Here is a 23,213-nt window from a genome sequence, read left to right on the forward strand (position 1 = left end):
ATAATTTGTTATGGCAGCACTATGAAACTAATACACTCTTCTTCTGGGCAGGAAGCAGTAAGCAGACAATTGAAGACAATTGAAGGTCTCTGGTAGACTTGTTGGCTTTCTCTGTATTCCAAGAATCCACTTGGCAGATTCTAAGATCACTTGGAATAGTCTTGTTTATTTTTTGCCATTGGGTTTGGGAGTTCTATGGAAGAGTCTTTGTGCATGGATCTTCCTACTTGACCTTGGTGTGTCTATGACGACTTTTTCATTGTCCATTCCTGTTTGATGAAATAGAAGCAGAGGCTCACCTTGTTATGAATGGTGGAAGGAGACCCAGTGTGGCTAATGTCAAGAAGAGCTTACTCCACTCAAGAATTATTTTCCTATTTATACTTCTATTTCCAAATACAGTAATTGGCTTAAGTAACAGCTTCTGCCTTGGTAAGAGGTGTCTGCAAAGAAGGATATTAGCATGTTTTAAAGCTTGTCCACATTTCATAATTCTTACATTTGACTTTGAGGAAAAAGATTCGTAAAACCACTTTGAATTATGCCAGTCAAAACAAATTATCTTGAGATCAAAAGACTTATAGTCATAAGTTGATAAAGAGATAAATTAATTGAGTTTTAAATATAGTTAATACTGCATCCCATGTGCTAGACCATTTTGTAAGAGCCTTATGTACATGATTTGTTTTTACCTTCACAACAATGATATGAGGTAGGTATGAGCGTTAGCTTCATTTTACAGATGAGAAAATTGAAACTCAGAGAGGTTAATAAACTTATCCAAGGTCACACAGCTTGAAGGAGTTAGAGTCAGGGACTCAAAATCATGTCTGTCTGACTCCAAAGCCATGCTCCTACTCTCTCACTTGACTGAAAAATCCCTAACTGGACTTGAGATAGTGGATAGTGTGGTCTAGAAGGGCATTTCTCAAAGTGTATTTTTTAAAATGATAGTGTTTATTGTTCTTTTGGAATTTTTTGTTTTGTTTTGTTTTTGAGACAAAGTCTTGCTCTGTCGCCCAGGCTGGAGTGCAGCGGTACAGTCATGGTTTATTGCAATCTTGACTTCTTGGACTCAAGTGTTTCTCCCACCTCAGCCTCCTGAGTAGCTGGGACTATAGGTACACACCTCCATGCCTGGCTATTTTTCGGTAGAGACGGGGTTTCCCCATGTTGCCCAGGCTGATCTTGAACTCCTGGACTCAAGTTATCCACCCACCTCTGCCTCCCAAAGTGCTGGGATTACAGGTGTGAGGCACCATGCCCAGCCTAGTCTTTGGTTTTACAAAAAAAATTTTTTTTCATAGTTGAACAAATTCAAAAAACACGAATGATTACAATTTACCAGAACAGTCAAAAGTGTTGAGAAGCCTTGCAGTAAAAAAATAAAAATAAAAAACAAACAAACACATATACAAAAACTCGTTCAATTTTTTTCAGGCCTTTTCTGCTGAACACTTGAACACCTATTAATATCCTGGGGAACCAATATTCCACAGAACATACTCTGGGGAATTCCATCCTAGATTAAATAATCCTGAACTAGGAGAGGCAACAGCTTTCAATGATCATTTTTAAAAATGATATTGTCTTGCTCAGTGAGTTATTCCACATTCCTGCATTACAGCTTTCTCACCCATAAAGTAAGAAGATTCGCTCCTAAATTATCTGTCATAGCTTTAAAATGTTGTGGTCTGCATGTAAAGCAAATGACAATTTGTGAATTTATTTTTTTCCTCTGTTATTGATGTTAGCTGAGGGGCCTGAGGACAGTTACCTTATATGTTCAGTTACTTTCTGATTGTTCACAGATATCTAAGAGTAAAAGTGTCGTATGTCTGTCACCTCTTCAAGTTTTGCTCTAAATAGGTAGTACACTTAGCCTGTGGTGCCTATTCTCAAGCTGCCCTATGTCTCCAAGCCTGGTAAAGTCACCAGGCTTTCTCTGGGTTTACCCATGCTGGACTGCTCTTTCCAAACCACACCTCTCTGTGGAGCCTAGACAGAGCTCTCTGATTTAGACTCTCGTCAAAGCAGAGTACTTTATTCTTTCCTCCATGGGCTGGAGCCTTTCCAAATGCTTTAAGTATTTGCCCCAGTCCTAGAATGTTCTTCCCGTTCCTGTCTGAATAAACAAATACTACTCATCCTTTGCTCCCCAGCCTAAATCTCACCTCCCTCATAGACCTTTCTTCATTCCTTCAGCCTGAACTGATCTTACCTTTTCTGGACTCTTAGTCAACAGTGAGTATTGATCTTACCTGTTAGTTTTTCTTCAGCTGCTTCGGGTCCTAACTCTTGTGTTTCCAAATATGTCATAAACCCCCTGAGAGCAAGTACTGTGGTTTATATCTCTTACGTGTTCCCTGCAAACTCTAGTATGGTGTTCCTCAAACAATATTTGCTCAGTAAACACCAGGCTGATTAACCCGTTGATGCTTCCCCTGCCCAGTGTCTTGTTTGGGTTGTGATCCCCTAGCAGAGTCGCTCGGGATGATAAGAGATGTTTCAGTTCACAGCTGTACACAGGCCATGTGAAATTTGGCAACAGGAGCTGCCCACTGTCCCTCCTCACCCTGACCAACTCCTTCCTTTATCAGAACTGTTTTTGATAGTTCAGTAAATCCAGAAAGAAAAATCAGGAGAAATTCTCTTGAGTTTGTTGTTGTTTATTTATTTTATTGTTTTATTTACTTTTTTTTGAGATGGAGTATCGCTCTGTCACCCAGGCTGGAGTGCAGTGGCGCAATCTCGGCTCACTGCAAACTCCTGCCTCCCAGGTTCAAGTGAATCTCGTACCTCAGCCTCCCAAGTAGCTGGGATTATAGGTGTGCGCCACCACGACCGGCTAATTTTTTTATTTTTAGTAGAGACAGGGTTTCACCATGTTGGCCAGGCTGGTCTCAAACTCCTGACCACAAGTGATCCGCCCACCTTGGCCTCTGAATGTTCTGGGATTACAGGTGTGAGCCACCGTGCCCGGGCTGAGTTTTTTTTTTTTTATTTTTTTTTTGAGACGGAGTCTCGCTCTGTCGCCCAGGCTGGAGTGCAGTGGCCGGATCTCAGCTCACTGCAAGCTCCGCCTCCCGGGTTTACACCATTCTCCTGCCTCAGCCTTCCGAGTAGCTGGGACTACAGGCGCCCGCCACCTCGCCCGCTAGTTTTTTTTGTATTTTTAGTAGAGACGGGGTTTCACGGTGTTAGCCAGGATGGTCTCGATCTCCTGACCTCGTGATCCACCCGTCTCGGCCTCCCAAAGTGCTGGGATTACAGGCTTGAGCCACCGCGCCCGGCCAGTGGGCTGAGTTTTCTTAAGGATGGAGAACTTGCAGATCCTCGGTCATGGGAAGGAGGTTCGCTGCCAACTCAGCCTTCAACATGACATGCTGGACAGATTCTTGTTATTATCGTCAGTAAGTTTTTAAATGAGCTAGAACTGATGCCGTTTACGTGGGGTTGGTTGGCTATAGGTGGGGTCTTCCTCTTGCTGTCATTGCCTGTTCTCTAACATTTGTTTTCAATAGAGGGACAGCTGGACGGGTGGGGTTTACATTTGATACCTTTATGAGCTTTTCGGTGCATGCTCTTTGATTGCTTTGATTGCTATTTAAATAGACTGGAAAGAGTGCAGAATGCTTTTATTCATTTTGTTTTCTGTAATGCTTCTCAATGTCAAAAATAAGAAAAAATAATTAGTGGTACCTAAGTGCTGCAGTTCCTGTGAGGAACCTGAGATGGTCCTGGCCGTGTTGCGGATGCGCATATAAGCCTGGGAAGACCCCCAGGCATGATTGACTACGTGAAGGCCTGTCAGTGGACAGGTGTGACTCAGGGCCCAGAAACAGTGAAGTTAAAAATATGAAAATGTGTTACAATAGCAAGTTATTCTAAACCGTTTTATCAGCAGCACTCACAACCGTGCCTGGTGTACAGCAGACACTAAATAAATGCTGGTAGTGAACGGAAGAGTGAGTCATGCATACCAGATCTCACCCGGTGGTGGTGGCGTGCTGGAGGGTGATGCTGAGATGGATTCTGAGGCTCCATCCAAGGGCAGTAGGCAGGAATCCTGTGCTCCCTGAGGGCTGCCTACCAGAAAAGGGCAGGGCGTCATGGTGGCACATGTCCCATTATAGCTGCCCTGATCTGGGTCCTTTGCTGAAGGCCTCCTTCAGTTAATGGGAACAGATTGTGTGTAAGAGATCCTTTGGAAAGTTCCATTTTCCATCCACCCATCCGACCGTCCAGTGAATATTTATTGAGTATTACCATACACCAGATACTTTGCTGAGGGCTGGTGATTCAGTGGTGCGTATAACTGTTCCCTGGCCCCATCAGTATGGGGAGGATTCAGATGTTGTATGGCTAGTTATAAATTGGGAGGCAAGGCTGGGCATGGTGGCTTGCACCTGTAATCCCAGCACTTTGGCAGGAGGATCACTTGAGGCCAGGAGTTCAAGACCAACTTGGCCAACAAAGCAAGACCTCATCTCTACTAAAATTAAAAAAAAGTTAGCTGGGTATGGTGGCACGCACCTGTGGTCCCAGCAACTCGGGAGGCCGAGGTGGGAGAATCACTTGAGCCCAGGGAGTTGAGGCTGCAGCGAGCTATAATCGTACCACTGCACTCCAGCCTGGGTGACAGAGTGAGATCTTGTCTCAAAAAAATAAAAAATAAAAAGTAAAATAAATTAGGAGGCACCCACAGAAGAAAAAGACTGGGGTATGATGAGAGAGCCAACCAGAGGAGGCTCATTTAGATGGTAGTGGGGGAGGGGAGGAGAAGGTGCCATTTAAGCTGAAATGTGAGCACTGGGTAGGAGTCTGTGGGTGGGAAGAGCAGGTGAGAACCTTCCAGAAGTGGGAAGGACATGCCCACAGGCTCCAAGGTAAGAAAACCCTGGGCTGCATATGGAACTGAGGGGAGCCAGGGTGGGAGCAGCTCAGTGAGGGGGGCAGGGGCTGAGGCTGCCAAGGGAGGCAGGAGGCATGGCGCCTAAGAGGCCTTGTCAGCCATGTAATTTTAAAAGTTTGGTTTTAATCCCAACTTTTATAAGTCAGCAAACATTCATTCATGTGTAGAGGACCTGACAACAGAATCAAAAACCATAAACAAATACAGAATTAGACACTAGAGAATGTACACTGTGTAAATGCATCACTCTCTGTCTATACTCAGTGTTGTTGCTGAGGGGAAATTTACCTGTGGACACGGGTGGGGCTGAGGGGAATGGGCAGCCCCTGTTCTCGCTGTCCTTGGTGTGCACAGAGAAAGTCTCCCTTTGGCTCCAGGTTGTATCTGACCGTGGCTGCTCCTGGCACTGTCTCCGTTTTGATCGGGGAAAGGCTTAACGCTCACTTGCATGGGTGAATGTGCAGCAAGCGAGCAGGGACAGATCTCAGCGGTATGGAACCCCTCAGGTCCTAGTGCAGCGTGTGTGTGTGTGTGTGTGTGTGTGTGCACGCACCTCTCGTAGGCATCACCTGGCGGGGAGAGCAGTGGGTGAATTCCACGGCATTTTTGGCTTCTCTTGTTCCTCCCTTCTTCAGCTCCAGAATCTTCCATCCTTGCCCAGTTAGTGACTTGTACGCCTTTCTTACTGTTTGGCTTCTCTGTGTGTCTGAGTCTTTAGGGTGAGTAGAAAGGTGTGATGATCATCTTCAGCCCACCCTACCTCTCAAGATGAGCGAGATACCGTAAGTAATAACCATGCAACTTCGATGAGCCAGTGACTGGAGGAGGAGCAGAGGAAAGCACCAATAAATAAAAAGATGGGCATTCATTTCTGTTGACACATGTACTCCCAGCTGCGGCACATGTTCTGTTTTTACGTCTGGTCTGCATTCCTCCTAGGTGACCTTTCCTGCCTGTTGCTGGGAGAGACACTCTTAGGCCACTGCAGATACTAGTGACTCATGGGTCATTACGATTATGTTGTTTCTATCTTATACTGTTAGACCTTTTCCTTGATCTTTGGGGTCATTGGCTCTCCCAATGTTTGTGCACCTTGGGCATTTTCATAAAACTTTCTGTGCCTCAGTATTTTTATCTGTAAAATGGGAACAGTGCCTTGTATACTGTCCAATATATGCAGTTTCATTCATTGCACCCCAGGAAAGCACATGATTTTAATATAAAAAGGAGACATATCAGCCCTCAGACCACACTGCTGTGCCCCTCTGGAGAGGAGAGGCTGAGGGAGACGAGGAGGAAAAAAGAAGTAAGAAAAGACAGTAAACCCCTTAGACTGTGACAGTGAGGCCAAAGTGAGCTTTTATGAGAACCACATTTGAGCCCTGGAATAAAAAATAAGAGCAACATACTTTAAAAATTATTTATGATTTTAAGCACATGAAAGGCGTATCATGTACCCAGGGAGGGCATAATGGGGAACAGCTGGCTAGCATGTGTCTCGCCATGTCTGAGGTTCATAATTTTCTGATGTCCAAGAATAACAGTAATCATGATGCCACTGCTGATATTAATAACAATAAAGAAGGTTGGGGGGTCTTTCCTGAATCCTGCTGAAGCAAGAGGAGAGCCTGGGCTGCTGGGTTTGGCAGGGGCGGAAAGGGGCACTACAGCCTGCTTGCTTCTCAGGGGCAGTCCATGGAGCCCAGCCAAGGATCAAAGGATGTTAGGTTGAAGGAAAGGGCTCTAGAAGGGGAAGGCAGGAAGCCCGTGTTCCTGGCATGGTTTTACCACTGACTGTGGCCGTTCCCAGCCCCTCTGAGTCTCAGTGTTCTCCTCTATAAAGTAGAGGTGCTAATCCTCCCTGGCAGGCACACCTTACAGAGATTGTATGGACCATGGATGAAAGGATGCTCAGGGAAGTGCTGGGTACACTGCAAAGCATTCCAAACACAGAAGGGGTTGTTATCATCCTTGTGTTTCTCCAGGGCTTACCACAATCAACCACCAAGCTTGGGACTGGACATCTAGGAGGTACCCAGAGATGCTTTTGTGCCACGAATGAATGTTTCTTTTTCATTAAATGTTCAAAGCCATGGAGTGGTAGCCTTGGACAATATTTTTAAAGTATTTGGTCCTGTTGTCTCTTTTATGACTTGTTAGATTGGTCTGGAGTAGCGCTCAGCCTAAGGCAGGTTGTCCTCCACTGCCGAGTCGTCTGAGCACGCTGCCCAGTGCTCTGTGAATGAGGGGATTTTCCGTACAGCTGGTGGGCATAAGTGCTGTTCCCTTTCAGACGGTTCCCTCTCCAGTCTTGGTGCTTTTGTCACACTCATGCACTAAATACTCAAAGGGAAGCTTCTGCAGCCCTCTGGGGTGCTCTGTCCTGTGAACTCTAGTTGCCTTGGTCTCCCCAGACTTAGAGCTCAGTCTTCTCAACTCAGGGAGTTTCCTGGGCTCCACCTGTCTCCTCTGCTCTCCCAAGGCAGTGAGCGGGACTCACAGGGCTCCCTTGTCTGTCTCCCATCTCTCAGGGATCACTGCCTTTCGTTGTCTGATGTCCAGTATCTTGAAAATCATTATTTCATGTATTTTGTTCGGGTGTTTTGGTTGTTTCAGGCAGGAGAGTAAATGGGTCCCTGTTACTCCATCATAGTAGGAAGTAGAGGTTCCCTTGTTTTCCCTTTGGAGATGAAGAAGCTGGGAGAAGGGAATGACTTGTCCAAAGCTGTACATCTCACTGGCATCCGCAAGGTGGCATCCTCCTGTCCCCACTGTGTGCCGGCACACGGGAGGGGTCCCTGCTTTCCATAAGTCCATGGTTTCTTGGGGAGACAGACAAATCAACTGAGAATTTGAGACAGATGCATAAGTCAAGAAAAGCAACCCACAATATATTTTATGAGGTGGGTATTTGTCCACAGGGTACCAAGGAAGCATGGCAGGAAGTGAGAGGGCAAGGAAGGGCTCCCGGGAGGGTTGGCACATGAGCCTTGTGGTGAAGGAGAGGCAGGAGTCATCCAGGTGGGAGAGGAGGGAGAACGTCTCAGGAACCGGTAACATGCACAACAGCTCGGAGGCAGGAAGCAGGTCCCTCACCCCAAGCCCAGTGTGTATGGTGTGGTACTACTGGGGAGACATATGTGTGTTTTATTGTGGATATGCACCTGCTCCATCCCCCTGCTGAGTCCCTGAAGTCTGGAAATTTCTTCCAACACAAGTCTGCTGTGGTGTTTCAGCCTGGGGACATTTGTGTAGGGTCTCGTTCAGGGCTATGCAGTTGATGTTACCATGAGGTTTCTGGTGGGACTCTGGCCTTCCACACTCTTGAAGGCAGCCACCAGTATTCCTTTCAGTGATACGGAGCATCCTCCATCGAGAAACAGTTGAAACTTACCCCATTCCCACTCCTGGTTCCAGTAAAAACAGGGCGGAAGCCCACTCCCTTTAGCCCATTTCTCTAGGTGAGCCCTACCAGATCCATTGCCAAGGTGAGGCTCAGGAACTGCCTGGAGGTTCTCAGCTGAACGTCTGCTAGAGCCAGACCCTGAAACAATCGATGGGTTAGAAATCTGCATCAACTACATGCAGGCATTCCAGGCCCCTGTGGGTGCTACACTCCTGGGTGCTTTTGCACTTGGTAGGGGCAGGAGGGGGAGCCTTTTGGCCTGTCAGAGGTCTTAGGCTTTTGGCTCACCTCTAGCCTGGTTTATTTCTACCAAGACCAGACGAGTTGTCTTATGACTGTTTGGATCCCAGTCTGGGCTCCTCCAGTGACAGCAACTGCTGTCATCAATGCTGTTTCTCCAGAGATTTCTTCATTCATTCATTCATCATTCATTCATTCATAAAATAATAGGGAACATTTTGGACAATATCCTGTCCTCATGGAGTTATGGTTTGGTAGAGATGGCTGGACATTCATCAAACAGTCACTCAAGTATAAAATTACAACTGTGATAAGTGTTATGAAAAAAAGGAATTAGGGCTCATGAAATACAGTGAAGGTGGGACTTGCCATTGTTTGGAAGCCAAAAAATAATAACCTCAGTGTGAACAGAGCTTAGTGAGCCAGTGGGTAGGGGGTGGGGAGGAGATGTGCCCTGCTCAGCCAGTGTCTGGGTGTAGTCAGTAGGAACGACACGGAAAGGTAAATATGGAGACTTCTACAGGTTCCATGGGATGTGTTAAGAGTTTTGGTCTTTTTCCTAAGAGCAATGGGTGACTGTTGAAGGCTTTTTAATGAGGAGGCAAGAAGATTAGATTTTTGCTTCAGAAACTTCACTTGGTCTCCTGTGTAGAGACCAAATTGGAGGTGGGCAAGAGTAGAATTGTCAGATAGAACATAGGATGCCTAGTTAAATTTCAATTTCAGATAAACAATGCATACTTTTTTAGTATATGTATGTCCCAAATACCACATGGGACATAATTGCATTAAAAATTTATTGTTTTAACTGTGTTTTAAAAAAGTTTTAAATAGGTTGCAAATATTGCATGGAACCTAATTATGCCAAAGATTATTCATTGTTTATCTGAAATTCACATTTAACTTGACATCTTGTATTTTTATTTGTTAAATCTGGCAACCTTTAGCAAGAGAAAATGTGGAGAAACTGGTTATAGACCAGTTATTGTTGTAAACTACTAAAAGATGCTTAGGTTAGGGTAGCAGAGGTGGAGATGGAGAGGAGTGGACAGAGAAGGAATAGTCCTGGTTGGTCCAAATCTGCCATTCAAAGGCATCTGGAAGACAGAGTCCATCAGCTTCCCTCCTACTCTGAAACTGATTTCCACACACATGCCATTTAAAGACATATGGGTATGGTATGGTGAACTGCATAGTCTCAGTGCAGGTCAGGTGTCTGGTCAGAACCTGCACTGAATGGCCTATAAGAGGTGTTCTGTGACAGTGTGAGGTGGTCTTATTTCTGTCTCCATCCCTCCAGACCAGAGACACCTGAGAAGTGAGTTCTGTGCATTGCAGTGACTGATGTGTGTGAAGGAGAGATTTGGTAGAAAGGTCAAGACCTTTACAACAATAGAGGCAATATTGTAACAACTTACACTGTTACAACTTACACTGTTTTTCCCCATGATAACTCACATTTTAGCAAATTAAGCAGTACAGTAAAGCAGTCAAGAACATGGACTTGGTGAGGGGCTTTAAACCCCGTTGGTTATTAGCTTGTCTATACTGTCTGTGTGATCTTGGCTAAGATACTTAGCTCTCTTGGCTTTGCGACATATTTTAAGATTAGCACTAAAGTACTTGAAAGCCGGGCCCACAGGAGATACTTAGTAAATGGTATATGCTACTAGAATCAACAATCTCCTTGTTTCAGAAGGCAGGCTTACTCTTCGTCTTCTTACACAACTCGCTTGATTATCTTCTTAATTCACAGCTCTGGTTTTGTTGCTGTTCACACTCTTCACTGTCTTCCACTGCCTTGTGTAGCAGATCTCCATGCACTCGTCTCAGTTTGCCTCAACTGAGTTTGCATGGAAATCTGCTGCACAAGGCAACGCAATATTGTTGCCCATGAAGATTGTCACTATTGCCCATCAGAACCCCTTTGTCCAAGCAAACCAGCTCATGTAACCCTCCTTAAACCCAGCTTGAACATTTCCACTTTTTTGTTTGCCTAGAATGTCTTTGCCTGTATCTGTTCAAGCCTTATTAATCAAAAGTATTTATAAGTTAATGTTAACAGAAATATGAACAAAACAAGATATAAAACATACATAGGAAATGAAATAAATGCCTGTCACTAGGGAAATGGCTAAACAAATTACTATTCATGTCTACTGTGTAATACTATGCATCCATTACAATAGCTGTATGCAAACTGTCCTGGAAAGATATCTATGATATAATGTGAAATAAAAACAGCAAATTATAGAGGAATATGTGAAGTAGGGTCATAGTTGCTTAGGAAGGAACCTAGTTCTATCTATATGGAAAGATAGGAATTAAATACATTCCCAACCATTAAGCGAGGTTCCCTTTGGAGAAGAGGGTGGGAATTGGGTTGGAAGTCAAAGGAAACTCCTAACATTTAGTTAATATACTTTAATGGTTTACGCTTGTTCATTTACCTGAACCATGTTAATTTTGTAATTGAAATTAAAGCAAAATGCATAGAAAAAGGTTTAGAAGAACAAAATAAACTGTGGTTATGTTTCAGTTGTTAGACTGGGGAGGCTCTTGCCCTGTCCTTACTTATCATTGTTTTATTAAAGAACAAAAAGGTAATGGAAGAAGATTACCCTTCTGCTAAATCCAACTGAAATGCTACTCCCTCAAAAAAACATTTTTCTAATTCCTCAACTGAATGTGCTGCCTCCTTTCTTTGAACCCTCAAAGTACTTTATGTATCTTTTGTGGCATTTTCTCATTCTATCTTGGTGAGTGTTTCAGGTACCCAAGTATGAAGACAAGTATTTCATACCAGTCTTACTGCCCCTCTACATTGAAGTAATGTGAAGCTATCATGATAGAGAAGGAAATAGGATTTCGAGTCAGAGGGTCTGGATGTTGCCTCTTGTTCTGGATGTCTGTTGCAGCCTGACAGATTAGCCCACACTTAGTAGCTTAAAACAACAGCCATTTTATTTTACCTCATGATTTTTTGGTCAGGAACTTGGGCAGAGCTGGGCTGGGTGATTATTCTGCTTCATGTGGTGTCGACTGGGGTCACTTGGTGGTAGCCAGCTTAGAGGTGGGCTGGACGGGAGGGTTCAGGAAAGTTTTAGTGGTATACCTGCTGCTTGGCAGGGCAACTGGAAGACTGGGCTCAACTGAGTGCCTTTCCCTCACTGGGTACTTTCAGGACATCTTGTAGACTTCTTATGGTGTGATTCAGGGCTTCAAGGGATAAGGCAGACCAAGGCTGAGGCTGCCCATCTTCTAAAGCAGTGGTCCCCAGACCTTTTTGGCACCAGGAACTGGTTTTATGGAAGACAATATTTCCATGGACCAAGGGTAGAGGGGGTGGTGGTAGGGATAGTTTCAGGATGAAACTGTTCCACTTCAGGTCATCAGGCATTAGATTCTCATAAAGAACACAACACACAACCTAGATCCCTCACATGTGCAGTTCACAATAGGGTTCATGCTCCCATGAGAATCTAATGCCACGTCTGATCTGACAAGAGGCAGAGCTCAGGCAGTAATGCTTGCTCACCCACCACTCACCTCCTGTTGTGTGGTCTGGTTCCTAACAGGCCTTGGACCAGTACCGGTCAGTTTGTGGCCTGGGGATTGGGGACCCCTGTTCTAAAGGATGGAACTAGCATAGTGTCATGCCTGCTATCCTCCACTGGTTAAACATCCACAGAACCAATGCAGATTCAAGGCGGGTGGGAACAGAGATGCTACCTCCTAAAAGAATTTGTGTAAAAAATGTGTGGCCATCATCAATTTGTCACAGCTTTGCTGTGAGAAATACAATCTCTGTGTCTCAGTGACTCCATTTGCAAATTATAAAGATCCAAAGCTATGATGTATGCAAAGCATGCTATGCATTATAAAAAAAACTGTATGCACTATAAATATTAACATTTACCTTGGTATTAAATCTATGCCTTACTCAAGGCAGGTACTCATTACATGTTTAATACTTTGAAAGCAAACTCATTTAAACACCGATATTTCCTAAGAAAAACACAAAGAATGTGATGCTGCATGATCACATAGAAGTGTGGCTCAGTTTTAGAGTATAGACTTTGGATTAGGTTGACACGAGTTAAATCCAAGCTCTGTCACCCAGTTCCTATCTATGTGGCCTTTGTTAATTTGCCTCACCTCTCTGAGCCTTAATTGTCTCATCACAATATGGAAATAGTATTACTTACCTAGCAGCGTTGCTGTAAGCATTGGAGCTAATTTGTGTCAAGCACCTAGTAGGGTCACATAGTAGGTATGCAGTTTCTCTAAGATGATATCGAGTCATATAGAAAGTTTGGACTCCTCACTTAATTCCTCTGCACTGCTCACCTCCATGAGCTCAAAGGATTGAGAGGAGTCGAGAGTCCAGGTCCTTGCGAAAGCATTGGGGAAAAGGGGAAGGCCCTTCTTCTTGTTTCTCCCAGTCTCTTCCTCTCTCCAGTGTTCACCTCTAGGAATCTTTGTCCATGCAGCTTTTTTTTTGTGAAGCAATTCCTCTCTGCTGGAACTGGCCCCCTTTTCAGACCTGTGGCTCTTCCTTTCATAGACGTACGAGATCAAAGCAGGAGGCAGCATTGCAAAGAAGCTCAGCGCAGCTCTGCAGAAGCTGAGCTCGCCCCTGCAGCCCCGAGTTCCAGAACACAGCAGCAACAAGATGAAAAACCTCTCCTACCCATTCTCCAGGGAGAAGATGTACCTGTGAGTATTGAAGCTGCTGGAGCAGGGATGTGGGAAGGGATGGGAAGGAAAATTGAATACTGTTCCATGACTCAGCCCTGGGGCTCCCAAAGTGGGTGCCCCAATGCCTGGGAGAGAGAGTGGGAAGCATGTTCTCACAGTGACATTGTCCCTGTGCCTGCTTTATGAACCCCCTCCCTGTGTGAGGTTATCCCAAACAGCTGAAGGTGCTTGTGCAGCAGGAAATCCCCCATTTGACCATTTTGCAGGGTGATGGGCAAACCAGGGAGCAGCCAACAATAAACTTTGGAACTCTGTGAGAAAGTGGTCAGACACCTGTGTATCTTCTGTAGGAAAACCTTCTTCCCAATTGCCAGTCTAATAGGGTTTCAACAAGATATGATAAACCAGAGAGAAAGTGGATGAAGCCTCTGGGTTTCTGGATTCCAGCTGCCTACTTGTACATTCATTGACTGTCAGGGGTCTTCCCCTGTCCCTGCACCCTGCCTAGGAAGAGTGAATAAAAGCTCTTCACAGAGATAGCCACTTGGGAAACATTTGGAAGGGGGAGCCACAGCTGGGAAGTGGGAGATGCAGCCGCCAAGCATCAACTTTGCTCTAGGAGCTAATGAGAAAATAAACAACCATCAAGGGTGATGAGAAAATGGAGCAAGAGAGGGAAAGGCTGGGGCATGGAAGGGCAGAGAGGATGGAAAGAAGGACTTTCTCATTTTGGGAGGTGGAAGTTGTGGAGCAGTGTTTCTGTTGTCCATGAGAGACCATCTCCTATCCATCTTTGCTGTATTCGCTATTATCCTACACACATGCCTGTGCTGTTTCATTTGCATATATTTACCCTCTCATTGAGTACTCATGCCCCCTTGTGAGGTGACCGGCCAGGTCTAACTATCTTCTATTATAGACACCAAAGTCGAAGTCTGTCCAGGGTCACACTGCCCAAAGTGGCTGAGCTGGGTCTTGCATGGTGACTGGTGGCTTTGCTGCTCTTTCTGTGTCCTGTGGTGCCTCCCTGCATCCCCTTCCCTGGGCCTTCATTTATGCTGGTGCTGGCATCTGAATGGTAACCTCCTAGGCACCTCCGTTCGTTTTACTTCCGTTGTCCTTCAAGACTGGTTCGTTCATCAACACCTTCCTTTTGAAGGATATTCTGCTCTTCCCAACCAGAAGCATGCGCGTCACCCTCTGAACTTTCATAGCAGTGGTCTGCATGTTCCCATGTTCTACTCTGTGTCAGTTACTTGGAGAAATGTACATTTCAGTGATTGGAGCTCCTGGGATGCTGAGAGCATATTTCCTTCCTTCATCACTGCATCCTCTAGCACAGCTTCCTCAGCATTACAAACATGCCCCATGTGCTATTTTCTGAGTGAAAGCTCAGTGTATGAAGTTAAAAACAGACACAGCCCTTGCATAATTAAGATTTTTCTAATGGATGAGATGACAGTGACATTAAATGAAATTTTGAAGAATCAGAGTGATAATCCAACACCGTGAAATGATGCTCTTTTTGGTTTGTATTTTTTACTGCCTTTGTTCATGCACCAGTATCTTTTTTACATACTTTCCATTTGGAACCTATTCATCATATATTTTTCTAACATGGTGTAATCTTTTTCTATACACAAAGTTTTCATAATTATAAATTTCAATGACTGCATGATACCCTATCCTATAGATTTTGGCATTGCATCTTATTGCTATAATCTTTATTATAAGTACCTTTTCAATAGGCATTTTTTATTTATGTTATTTTTCTTTCTGTGTGTTGTATTTCTTCCCTAAGAGAAATTTCTAGGATGAGTTTTTAGAATTACTGAGTCAAGAAGGGCATAAACATTGTGTGTGTGTGTGTGTGTGAGTGTGAGTGTGTGTGTGCACCTCATAAGTCTTGCTATATTTGCTGTCCGCTCTTTTGGTGTCTCCAGGTACAACATCCAGGAAAAGGACACCTTCTTTGATAATGCCACCCGCAGCCGCATTGTAAGTAAATGGATGTACTGTGTTAGGAAAGAGGATGGGGAAAGAGCTGAGTCCCTAGTTGGCAGGGCATTCTCTTACCCTCCCTGCCACCTCACACAGTTATTTGCTTGGAGTTGCCTAGCAACTGAGAAAAGTATGCAAGAGCTCCCCCATTCCCCAGAAGAAACAGCAAATAACTGCCCTTACTTGTGGTTTAAGGGGAGCGTCTTCTTCTCTATATGTATTCTCCATTAAAGTTCTTAGGAAAATAAACCAGGGAAGGTCATAGCTGCTGCGGGGATTAGTTAGGTGAACCCCTTGATTTACATAGAGGAAACTGAGGCTCTGAGAAGCAATGCATTGAAAAAAAAATTATAGAGATCGTTAGTGTCAGAACAAGGACTAGAACTAGTCCTTCTGATTTTTGGACCACTGTGTTTGTTTATGCATTTTCTCTTCTTTCAACTCCCATGACAGAGTCATGTGAATTTATATAACATGGAATGCTAATTAACCCATTTGCCCAAGAATATCATCACCAGCCCATTCACTAGAAAGCCAACGCTCGTGACCATAGCTCTTCTACCATAGTCATTTTGCCTTTATGTCAAGTGTTTGAATTTTGTAGGATGATTGAGTCTAATAAAAACCTGCATATAGCCTGTGTTTCTGTGGCCCCTGCATGAGCTGTAGAACATCTTCATTCACCGATCAGTTTATTCTCTATCACCCTAGAGGTCACGTAGCCTATGGGCACAAGACAGAAAGGGGGGCCCAAGGAATGCCAGAAACTTACACATGCCCGCATGGGAAGTATGAAGTGCGTTCCCATTGATCCTTACCAAAGAACTGAAGTTTCCACAGGAGGAATAAGGATTAGATACCTAGAAGGGTGGTAAGAAAATATAGGAATAAGAAGGGACAGGTGATTAGAGGAGGCTGGGAGGTCTCCCAGGCACACTGCAAACATGGCATTAACTCTTACTTGCAGGATGGGCAAGGAAATCTCAGCTCCCTTAGCCTGGTGTCTTAGGCAGAGTTAAAATGGGCATGTGATTTCTTTTTTCTTCCAATGGAAAAAGGCATGAACGTCCCATTTTCTTGGTTGATGATATTACTAGCCAATTAAATCTCACTGTGGCTTGGGTCCCACGACTGGGGGGGAGTTGTAAGGTGTTGTGGAGATTACTCGATAATTGCAAAGTGCTCGTAAATAATTCAATGCCATATAAATGCTGTTCCTAATTATTATTGCTGTTGAATTACTGTACTATATTAGGAGCAGAATTAAACACTCTTGGACCCCATAGTTATTTACTTACCACTCCCTTTAGACTGTGGCTGGAATATGGGAATGTAAATAATGATGGAATAACACATCTAGCATTCATCTCTCCTTCTGGAAGCATCTTCCTTTCCTCAGTCTACTCCACACTGAGAACGGGGGAAAAGAGCCTTGCGTTTTGTCCTGGGATCTATTCTGCCCTGGACTTTGGCTGGAGGACCTCACCCACATCTGTGGATGTCTCCCCTATACCTGCTTCTTTGTGGGTGTCTGAGCACCTCAGCTTTTTGTTGCAAGGCAGACTTCATTGCTGGGCGTCTCTTTATAGACTGGCATAGGCTTGTCCCTCCCTGATTCTTTTGTGGGAAGCACCCCTTTCCTCCCATGTAAGAAACAGAACCCCCTGCAGGCTCCATAGGCCAGGGGATTCTGTAGGCCGTTTTGGGCATGTAGGGCTTCAGGCAGGCAAAGCCACTGAGTCGGCAGCTGCTGTGTGCCTAGGACTGTGCTCTAAGACATGAATCTTCAAGGAAGTGTATGATATGCTCTGATCAGGGAGGCAAGATGAGGACCCAGGAAAAAACCACGAAATAAAGACATCAGTGACCAACATAGAGGTAGCTCCTTTGCGGTTTCAGAGTACTTTCCTGTGCACGGTCTGGCTGGCCTCCCGAGCAGCTCCGCTAGATGGCCCCATTACAGACGCAAGCTGACCCTCCTGACGTTTGCTCGGGACCCTCCGCACCTACCTCCGGAGCTTTCTGCTACCACACTGGTTCTCCCCGTCAGCCGGGCTCCAGGCTGGGGGAGGGGGCCTGCCCCTCCCCGGGACGCACCAGACAGAACCCCGACTTTCCTGAGGTTCCCCGACATGGGTGGCAGACACTGTCCCCGACCCCACAGACCCAGGTCTTCCTCCCAGCCCTCCCGAGGCTATGTGGTCCGGGGTGGGCTCCTCTGTTTTCCTTACCTCCTGTAACTGCAGTCCATTTCTAGCCTTTTATGCATTTGTTTTTCTCAGGGTGGGGCGAAGGGGCGGGGGATGTGTGCGCGGGGGGTTACATCCCTTGTGTCCTCAAAGTCCTCAAGTCTGAGTGGGTTTGATGTGCGGGCCGTGAGCCAGGCACATGCTTGGCTTAGCCCTCGCTGCACATGGACCCGGGCGTCTCCCGCCCCTGCAAGGCAGTGGTGAGGGTGACGCACGGTGGAGGGCCGGGGGAACGAGGCGCTTACAGCTCTGCTGTCGTCCCCTTTTAGGTGCACGAGATCCTGAAGCGCACAGCCTGCTCGCGAGCCAACAACACGATGGGTAAGGACCCCAGCCTGCGGGCAGGGTGCTGACGGGCGCTGAGGCGACTCCCGCCCTGTGCTTTCAACAGCTCCCTTGGTGGGCAGCAAAGAACAAAGCAAACAAATGCCCCCCACGGAGAGGCTGCTTAACTTAGGCTGGGAAGCCTGCCTTGGCCCCACGAGCAGTGGGGGTCCCATTTCTCAGTGGGGCTGCTCCCAGGCTGTTGTAACTTCTCCCAGGCCTTCATCCCAGGTCTCCGGGCTTTCTCTTTCTCTTTTCCCCGTACCGCCCACACCTGCCACTTTCTCCGGATAATTCTGCGGCTCCTCTGTTTTTCAACATTTCGAATAGTTTTTAATCACCCAAGAAAAGCATCTTAGAGGTCCTTTAGTCCAACCCCCTCATATTATGTAAGAAGAGATGAACCGCCAGAGAGGGTGCATAACTGGCCTAAGCCCACACAGCAGGTGATGCCTAAGTCTGAGTGAGCCTCTTCTAAGTTCAGCATTCTTCTCACCATATCTGGCTGAATCTGTTTGCCCTGTGGTTTGTTTCTTAAATATTAGGGTAATTGTCTTGGACGCATTTGGGGCCAAGTATAAGGCAGGCAGTATAAGGCAGGCAGTCCAGATCCTGATGGATTGTGTGGAAGACGTCTGTGATGGCCCAGGTACAGCTGTGCCCATAACCCCCTGAGACTGCTTTTTGGAGACATGTGCCAAAACGTCACACACAAACACTTTTGCACAGGAGTCGTTCTTGCATGTTGAACCCTTGTTCCCAAGGTGCTGCCATCTCCAAGCGGCTTCTGATGGCTTTGGGAGAGCTGCCTTCAGAATGCGCTTTGGGATGGCAAATCTTTGGCTTTTGAAGCAGCTTTAGGTTGAAAAGAGTTCCAAGTCATTTGGAGTCCTGTCTACTGAATAGAGGAGGTGCTCAGGCTCAGGAATGACAACGATGATGATGATGTTAGCTAGCTAGTATTTGAGAGTGTGTTGTGGGGCTTGAGAGTGTGCCTGGGTACCCAGGGCACAGTGCTGGAGAAGGAATCTGAATGGGTGTTATGCCATGATAGTCTTTTTAGAATCGTGCTTAACCTCTCAACAGGGCAATTATGTTTGCTTACTTTTGCTTTGATATATTCATCTTGCTACAAGATTCCAAATAACAATGCACTTTTTAAAATCAGACCTTCCATGTTATGTTATTTGTCTGGAACATGGTGCTGATGAGGCGAGGCTAAGTGGGTGAGGGAATTAGCCTAAAAAACAGAGAAATTTATATATATAAAAATATGTATTATATATAGAAATATACATTATATATATATATAAAAATATATAAAATATACATTATATATTATATATAAAATATATGTTATATATATAATTTATATATTTATTAAGCATTAGCCCCCTGACTCAAATGTGAATCTCCTTTGGCAACACCCTTACAGACACACCCAGGATCAATACTTTGCATCTTTCAATCCAATCAAGTTGACACTCAGTATTAACCATCACAAGTCCACCCATTGTCAACTTGAACCCATACGCATCTCCTGAGATCATACATAATCTTCAAATAAAGGCAATAATAAGGTCATAATTACGCCTAACATAATACAGCTATCCTTCAAACAACTGGAAATGCACCAATCCCCAATCTAAATACTATTACATGAAATTAACACTACCCAAATGCTGATATGAGGTCAATAAATCTTATGTCACTTGATAAAGGAAAAAGGAAATAAAATGAAGTTATTTCTTAGTGCACGTGTATACATGCACAAACATGTTGTTAGCAAAAGAAGGAGGAAATACTCATGACACAGTCCTCGTTTCTGCAGCTGGTCATATGGTCATAGCTGATATTGATCAGTACCTTCTTCTACTAAACATTCTGTATTCCCTTTGCCTTCAGCAAGCACCTCAGCAGGTCATGGTTTTTTTCCTGGTGGAGTGACCCAAACCATTCCGGAAGGGTCTGGGCCATTTGCAGTCCTGCCTGGATTGGGCTGTTGTAGTTTCCCATTGACCTTAATTACAGGGCATGGTAATACTAAGAAATGCCCTAATGGATCTCCTGTCTTCCATGAGTACTCTTCCTTACATCTGTTGTGGAGTAGTAGACTGATTTCATCCTGATAGTCTGGGTCAGTCACCCCAGCCAACACTGTAATTCCCTCCTTAGCCTGTTGCCTTAGAGGTAGGAGGAGCCCGAAGTGGCCAGGTGGCAATCTTAACTTCTAGTTTAATGGAATTGTTGTTGTGTTTCCTGGTGACAGCATTCCTCCCTCTGAAACTAAGATGTCTAGGCCAGCGGAACGTAATGCTGTGGGAACAGGAAGCAGAAATTTTGCTAGTGGATCACTGGGGTGATGGTGAGTGGTGCCACTTCCACTTCAGTGCCTTGATTCCTGGACCTGTGAATCCTGGCTATGGGAGAAACAGTACTGTTTATTGGATGCTGATTCAGAGCATACATGGCCTTCTGGGGAACTTTGCCCCAGCCCAGCAAAGTATTGTCATCTAGTTAGTGTTGTAACTGTGACTTCAAAAGGCCATTCCACTGTTCTGTCAATCCAGCTGCTTCAGGATGATGGGGAACATGGTAAGACCAGTGAATTCCATGAGCATGCGTCCACTGCCACACTTCTTTAGCTGTAAAGTGAGTGCCTTGGTCAGAGGCAATGCTGTGTGGAATACCATGATGGTGGATAAGACATTCTGTGAGTCCTCGGATGGTAGTTGATATGGTTTGACTGTGTCCCCCTGCCAAATCTCGACTTGAGTTGTATCTCCCAGAATTCCCATGTGTTGTGGGAGGTACCCAGGGGGAGGTAATTCAATCATGGGGGCTGTTTTTTCCCATGCTATTCTTGTGATAGTGAATAAGTCTCACGAGATCTGATGGGTTTATCAGGGGTTTCCACTTTTGCTTCTTCCTCATTCTCTCTTGCTGTCACTGTGTAAGAAGAGCCTTTCACCTCCCACCATGATTCGGAGGCCTCCCAGCCATGTGGAACTGCAAGTCCTTTTTCTTCCCAGTCTCAGGTATGTCTTTATCAGCAGCATTACTCCCCCAGTCTACACCAATGGCCTTGTAGGGAGCTCCCCATGTAATGCTTATTACAGTAAATTGGTGCCAATAGAGTGGGGCGTTGCTGAAAAGATACCTGAAAAATGTGGACGCAACATTGGAACTGGATAATAGGCAGAGAGGTTGGAACAGTTTGGAGGGTTCAGAAGAAGACAGGGAAATGTGGGAAAGTTTGGAACTTCCTAGAGACTTGTTGAATGGCTTTGCTCAAAATGCTGGTAACAATATGGACAATAAGGTCCAGGCTGTGGTGGTCTCAGATGGAGGTGAGGAACTTGTTAGGAACTGGTGTGAAGGTGACTCTTGTTATGTTTTAGCAAACAGACTGGTGGCATTTTACCCCTGCCCTAGATATTTGTAGAACTATGAACTTGACAAAGATGATTTAGGGTATCTGGCAGAAGAAATTTCTAAGCAGCAAAGCATTCAAGAGGTGACTTGGGTGCTGTTAAAAGCATTCAGTTTTATAAGGGAAGCAGAACATAAACGTTTGGAAAATTTGCAGCCTGACTATATGATAGAAAAGAGAAACCCATTTTTCTTGGGAGAAATTCAAACTGGCTACAGAAATTTGCATAAGTAGCAAGGAGCCTAATGTTAATCCCCAAGACCATGGGGAAAATATCTCCAGGCCATGTCAGGGACCTTCACGGCAGCCTCTCCCATCACAGACCCAGAGGCTCAGGAGGAAAAAGTGGTTTCATGGGCTGGGCCCAGGGTCGCTGTGCTGTGTGCAGCCTAGGGACTTGGTGCCCTATGTTCCAGCCACTCCAGCTGTGGCTGAAAGGGGCCAACATACAGCTCAGGCTGTGGCTTCAGAGGATGGAAGCCCCAAGCCTTGGCAGCTTCCATGTGGTGTTGAGCCTGCGGGTACACAGAAGTCAAGAATTGAGGTTTGGGAACCTCTGCCTAGATTTCAGAAGATGTATGGAAATGCCTGGATGTGCAGGCAAAAGTTTGCTGCAGGAGTGGGACCTTCATGGAGAACCTCTGCTAGGGCAGTGTGGAGGGGAAATGTGGGGTTGAAGCTCCCACACAGAGTCCCTACTGGGGCGCTGCCTAGTGGAGCTATGAGAAGAGGGCCACCGCCCTCCAGAACCCAGAATAGTAGATCTACTGACAGCTTGCACTGTGTGCCTGGAAAAGCTGCAGACACTCAATGCCACTCCATGAAAGCAGCCAGGAGGGAGGCTGCACCCTGCGAAGCCACAGGGGTGCAGCTGCCTAAGACCGTGGGAACCAACCTCTTGCATCAGCGTGACCCAGAGTCAAAGGAGATCATTTTGGAGCTTTAAAGTTTTACTGTCGTGCTTGATTTCAGATTTGCATGGGCCCTGCAACCCCTTTGTTTTGGCCAATTTCTCCCATGTGGAATGGCTGTATTTACCTAATACCTATACCCCATTGTATCTTGGAAGTAACTAGCGTACTTTTGATTTTTACAGGCTCGTAGGTGGAAGGGACTTGCCTTGTCTCAGATGAGACTTTGGACTGTGGACTTTTGGGCTAATGCTGAAATGAGTTAAGACTTTGGAGGACTGTTGGGAAGGCATGATTGATTTTGAAATGTGAGGACATGAGATTTGGAGGGGCCAGGGGTGGAATGATATGGTTTGGCTGTGTCCCCCCGCAAATCTCAACTTGAATTTTGTCTCCCAGAATTCCCATGTGTTGTGGGAGGTACCCAGGGTGGGTAATTGAATCATGGGGGCTGTTCTTCCCCATGCTATTCTCGTGATAGTGAATAAGTCTCATCAGATCTGATGGGTTTATCAGGGTCTTCTGCTTTTGTTTCTTCCTCTTTCTCTCTTGCCACTGCCATGTAAGAAGTGCCACCCTCCATGATTCTGAGGCCTCCCCAACCATGTGGAACTGTAAGTCTAATTAAACCTCTTTTTCTTCCCAGTCTCAGGTATGTCTTTATCAGCAGTGTGAAAAGGGACTAATACAGTAGTCTTGGCAGAAGCATTGCGTGCAGGATAGGAAAACCCATATCCTGAGTAAGCGTCTGTTCCAGTGAGGATAAACCTCTGCCCTTTCCATGATGGAAGAGGTCCAAAATAATCAACCTGCCATCATGTAGCTGGTTGATCACCCCCAGGAATGGTGCCATATTTAGGGCTCAGTGTTGGTCTCTGCTGCTGGCAAATTGGGAACTCAGCAGTGGCTGTAGCCAGGTCAGCCTTGGTGAGTGGAAGTCCATGTTGCTAAGCCCATGTGTAACCTCCATCCCTGCCACCATGGCCACTTTGTTCATGGGCCCATTGAGCAATGACAGGGGTGGCTGGGGAAA

General features: G+C 45.5%; 1 protein-coding gene across 1 annotated transcript in view; it reads left to right on the forward strand.

Annotated features, from left to right (window-relative positions):
• The window catches only part of ANO2 (anoctamin 2), a 378,662-nt gene that overhangs the window by 96,589 nt on the left and 258,860 nt on the right, over positions 1-23,213 (forward strand). The window contains exons 6-8 of the mRNA XM_033223504.1: positions 13,129-13,280; positions 15,206-15,260; positions 17,782-17,833. Coding sequence (XP_033079395.1) covers positions 13,129-13,280; positions 15,206-15,260; positions 17,782-17,833 — 259 coding nt within the window. The remainder of the gene's footprint in view (positions 1-13,128; positions 13,281-15,205; positions 15,261-17,781; positions 17,834-23,213) is intronic.

Source organism: Trachypithecus francoisi, unplaced genomic scaffold (genome assembly GCF_009764315.1).
Source record: "Trachypithecus francoisi isolate TF-2019V2 unplaced genomic scaffold, Tfra_2.0 Lachesis_group11, whole genome shotgun sequence".
NCBI classification, from domain to species: domain Eukaryota; kingdom Metazoa; phylum Chordata; class Mammalia; order Primates; family Cercopithecidae; genus Trachypithecus; species Trachypithecus francoisi.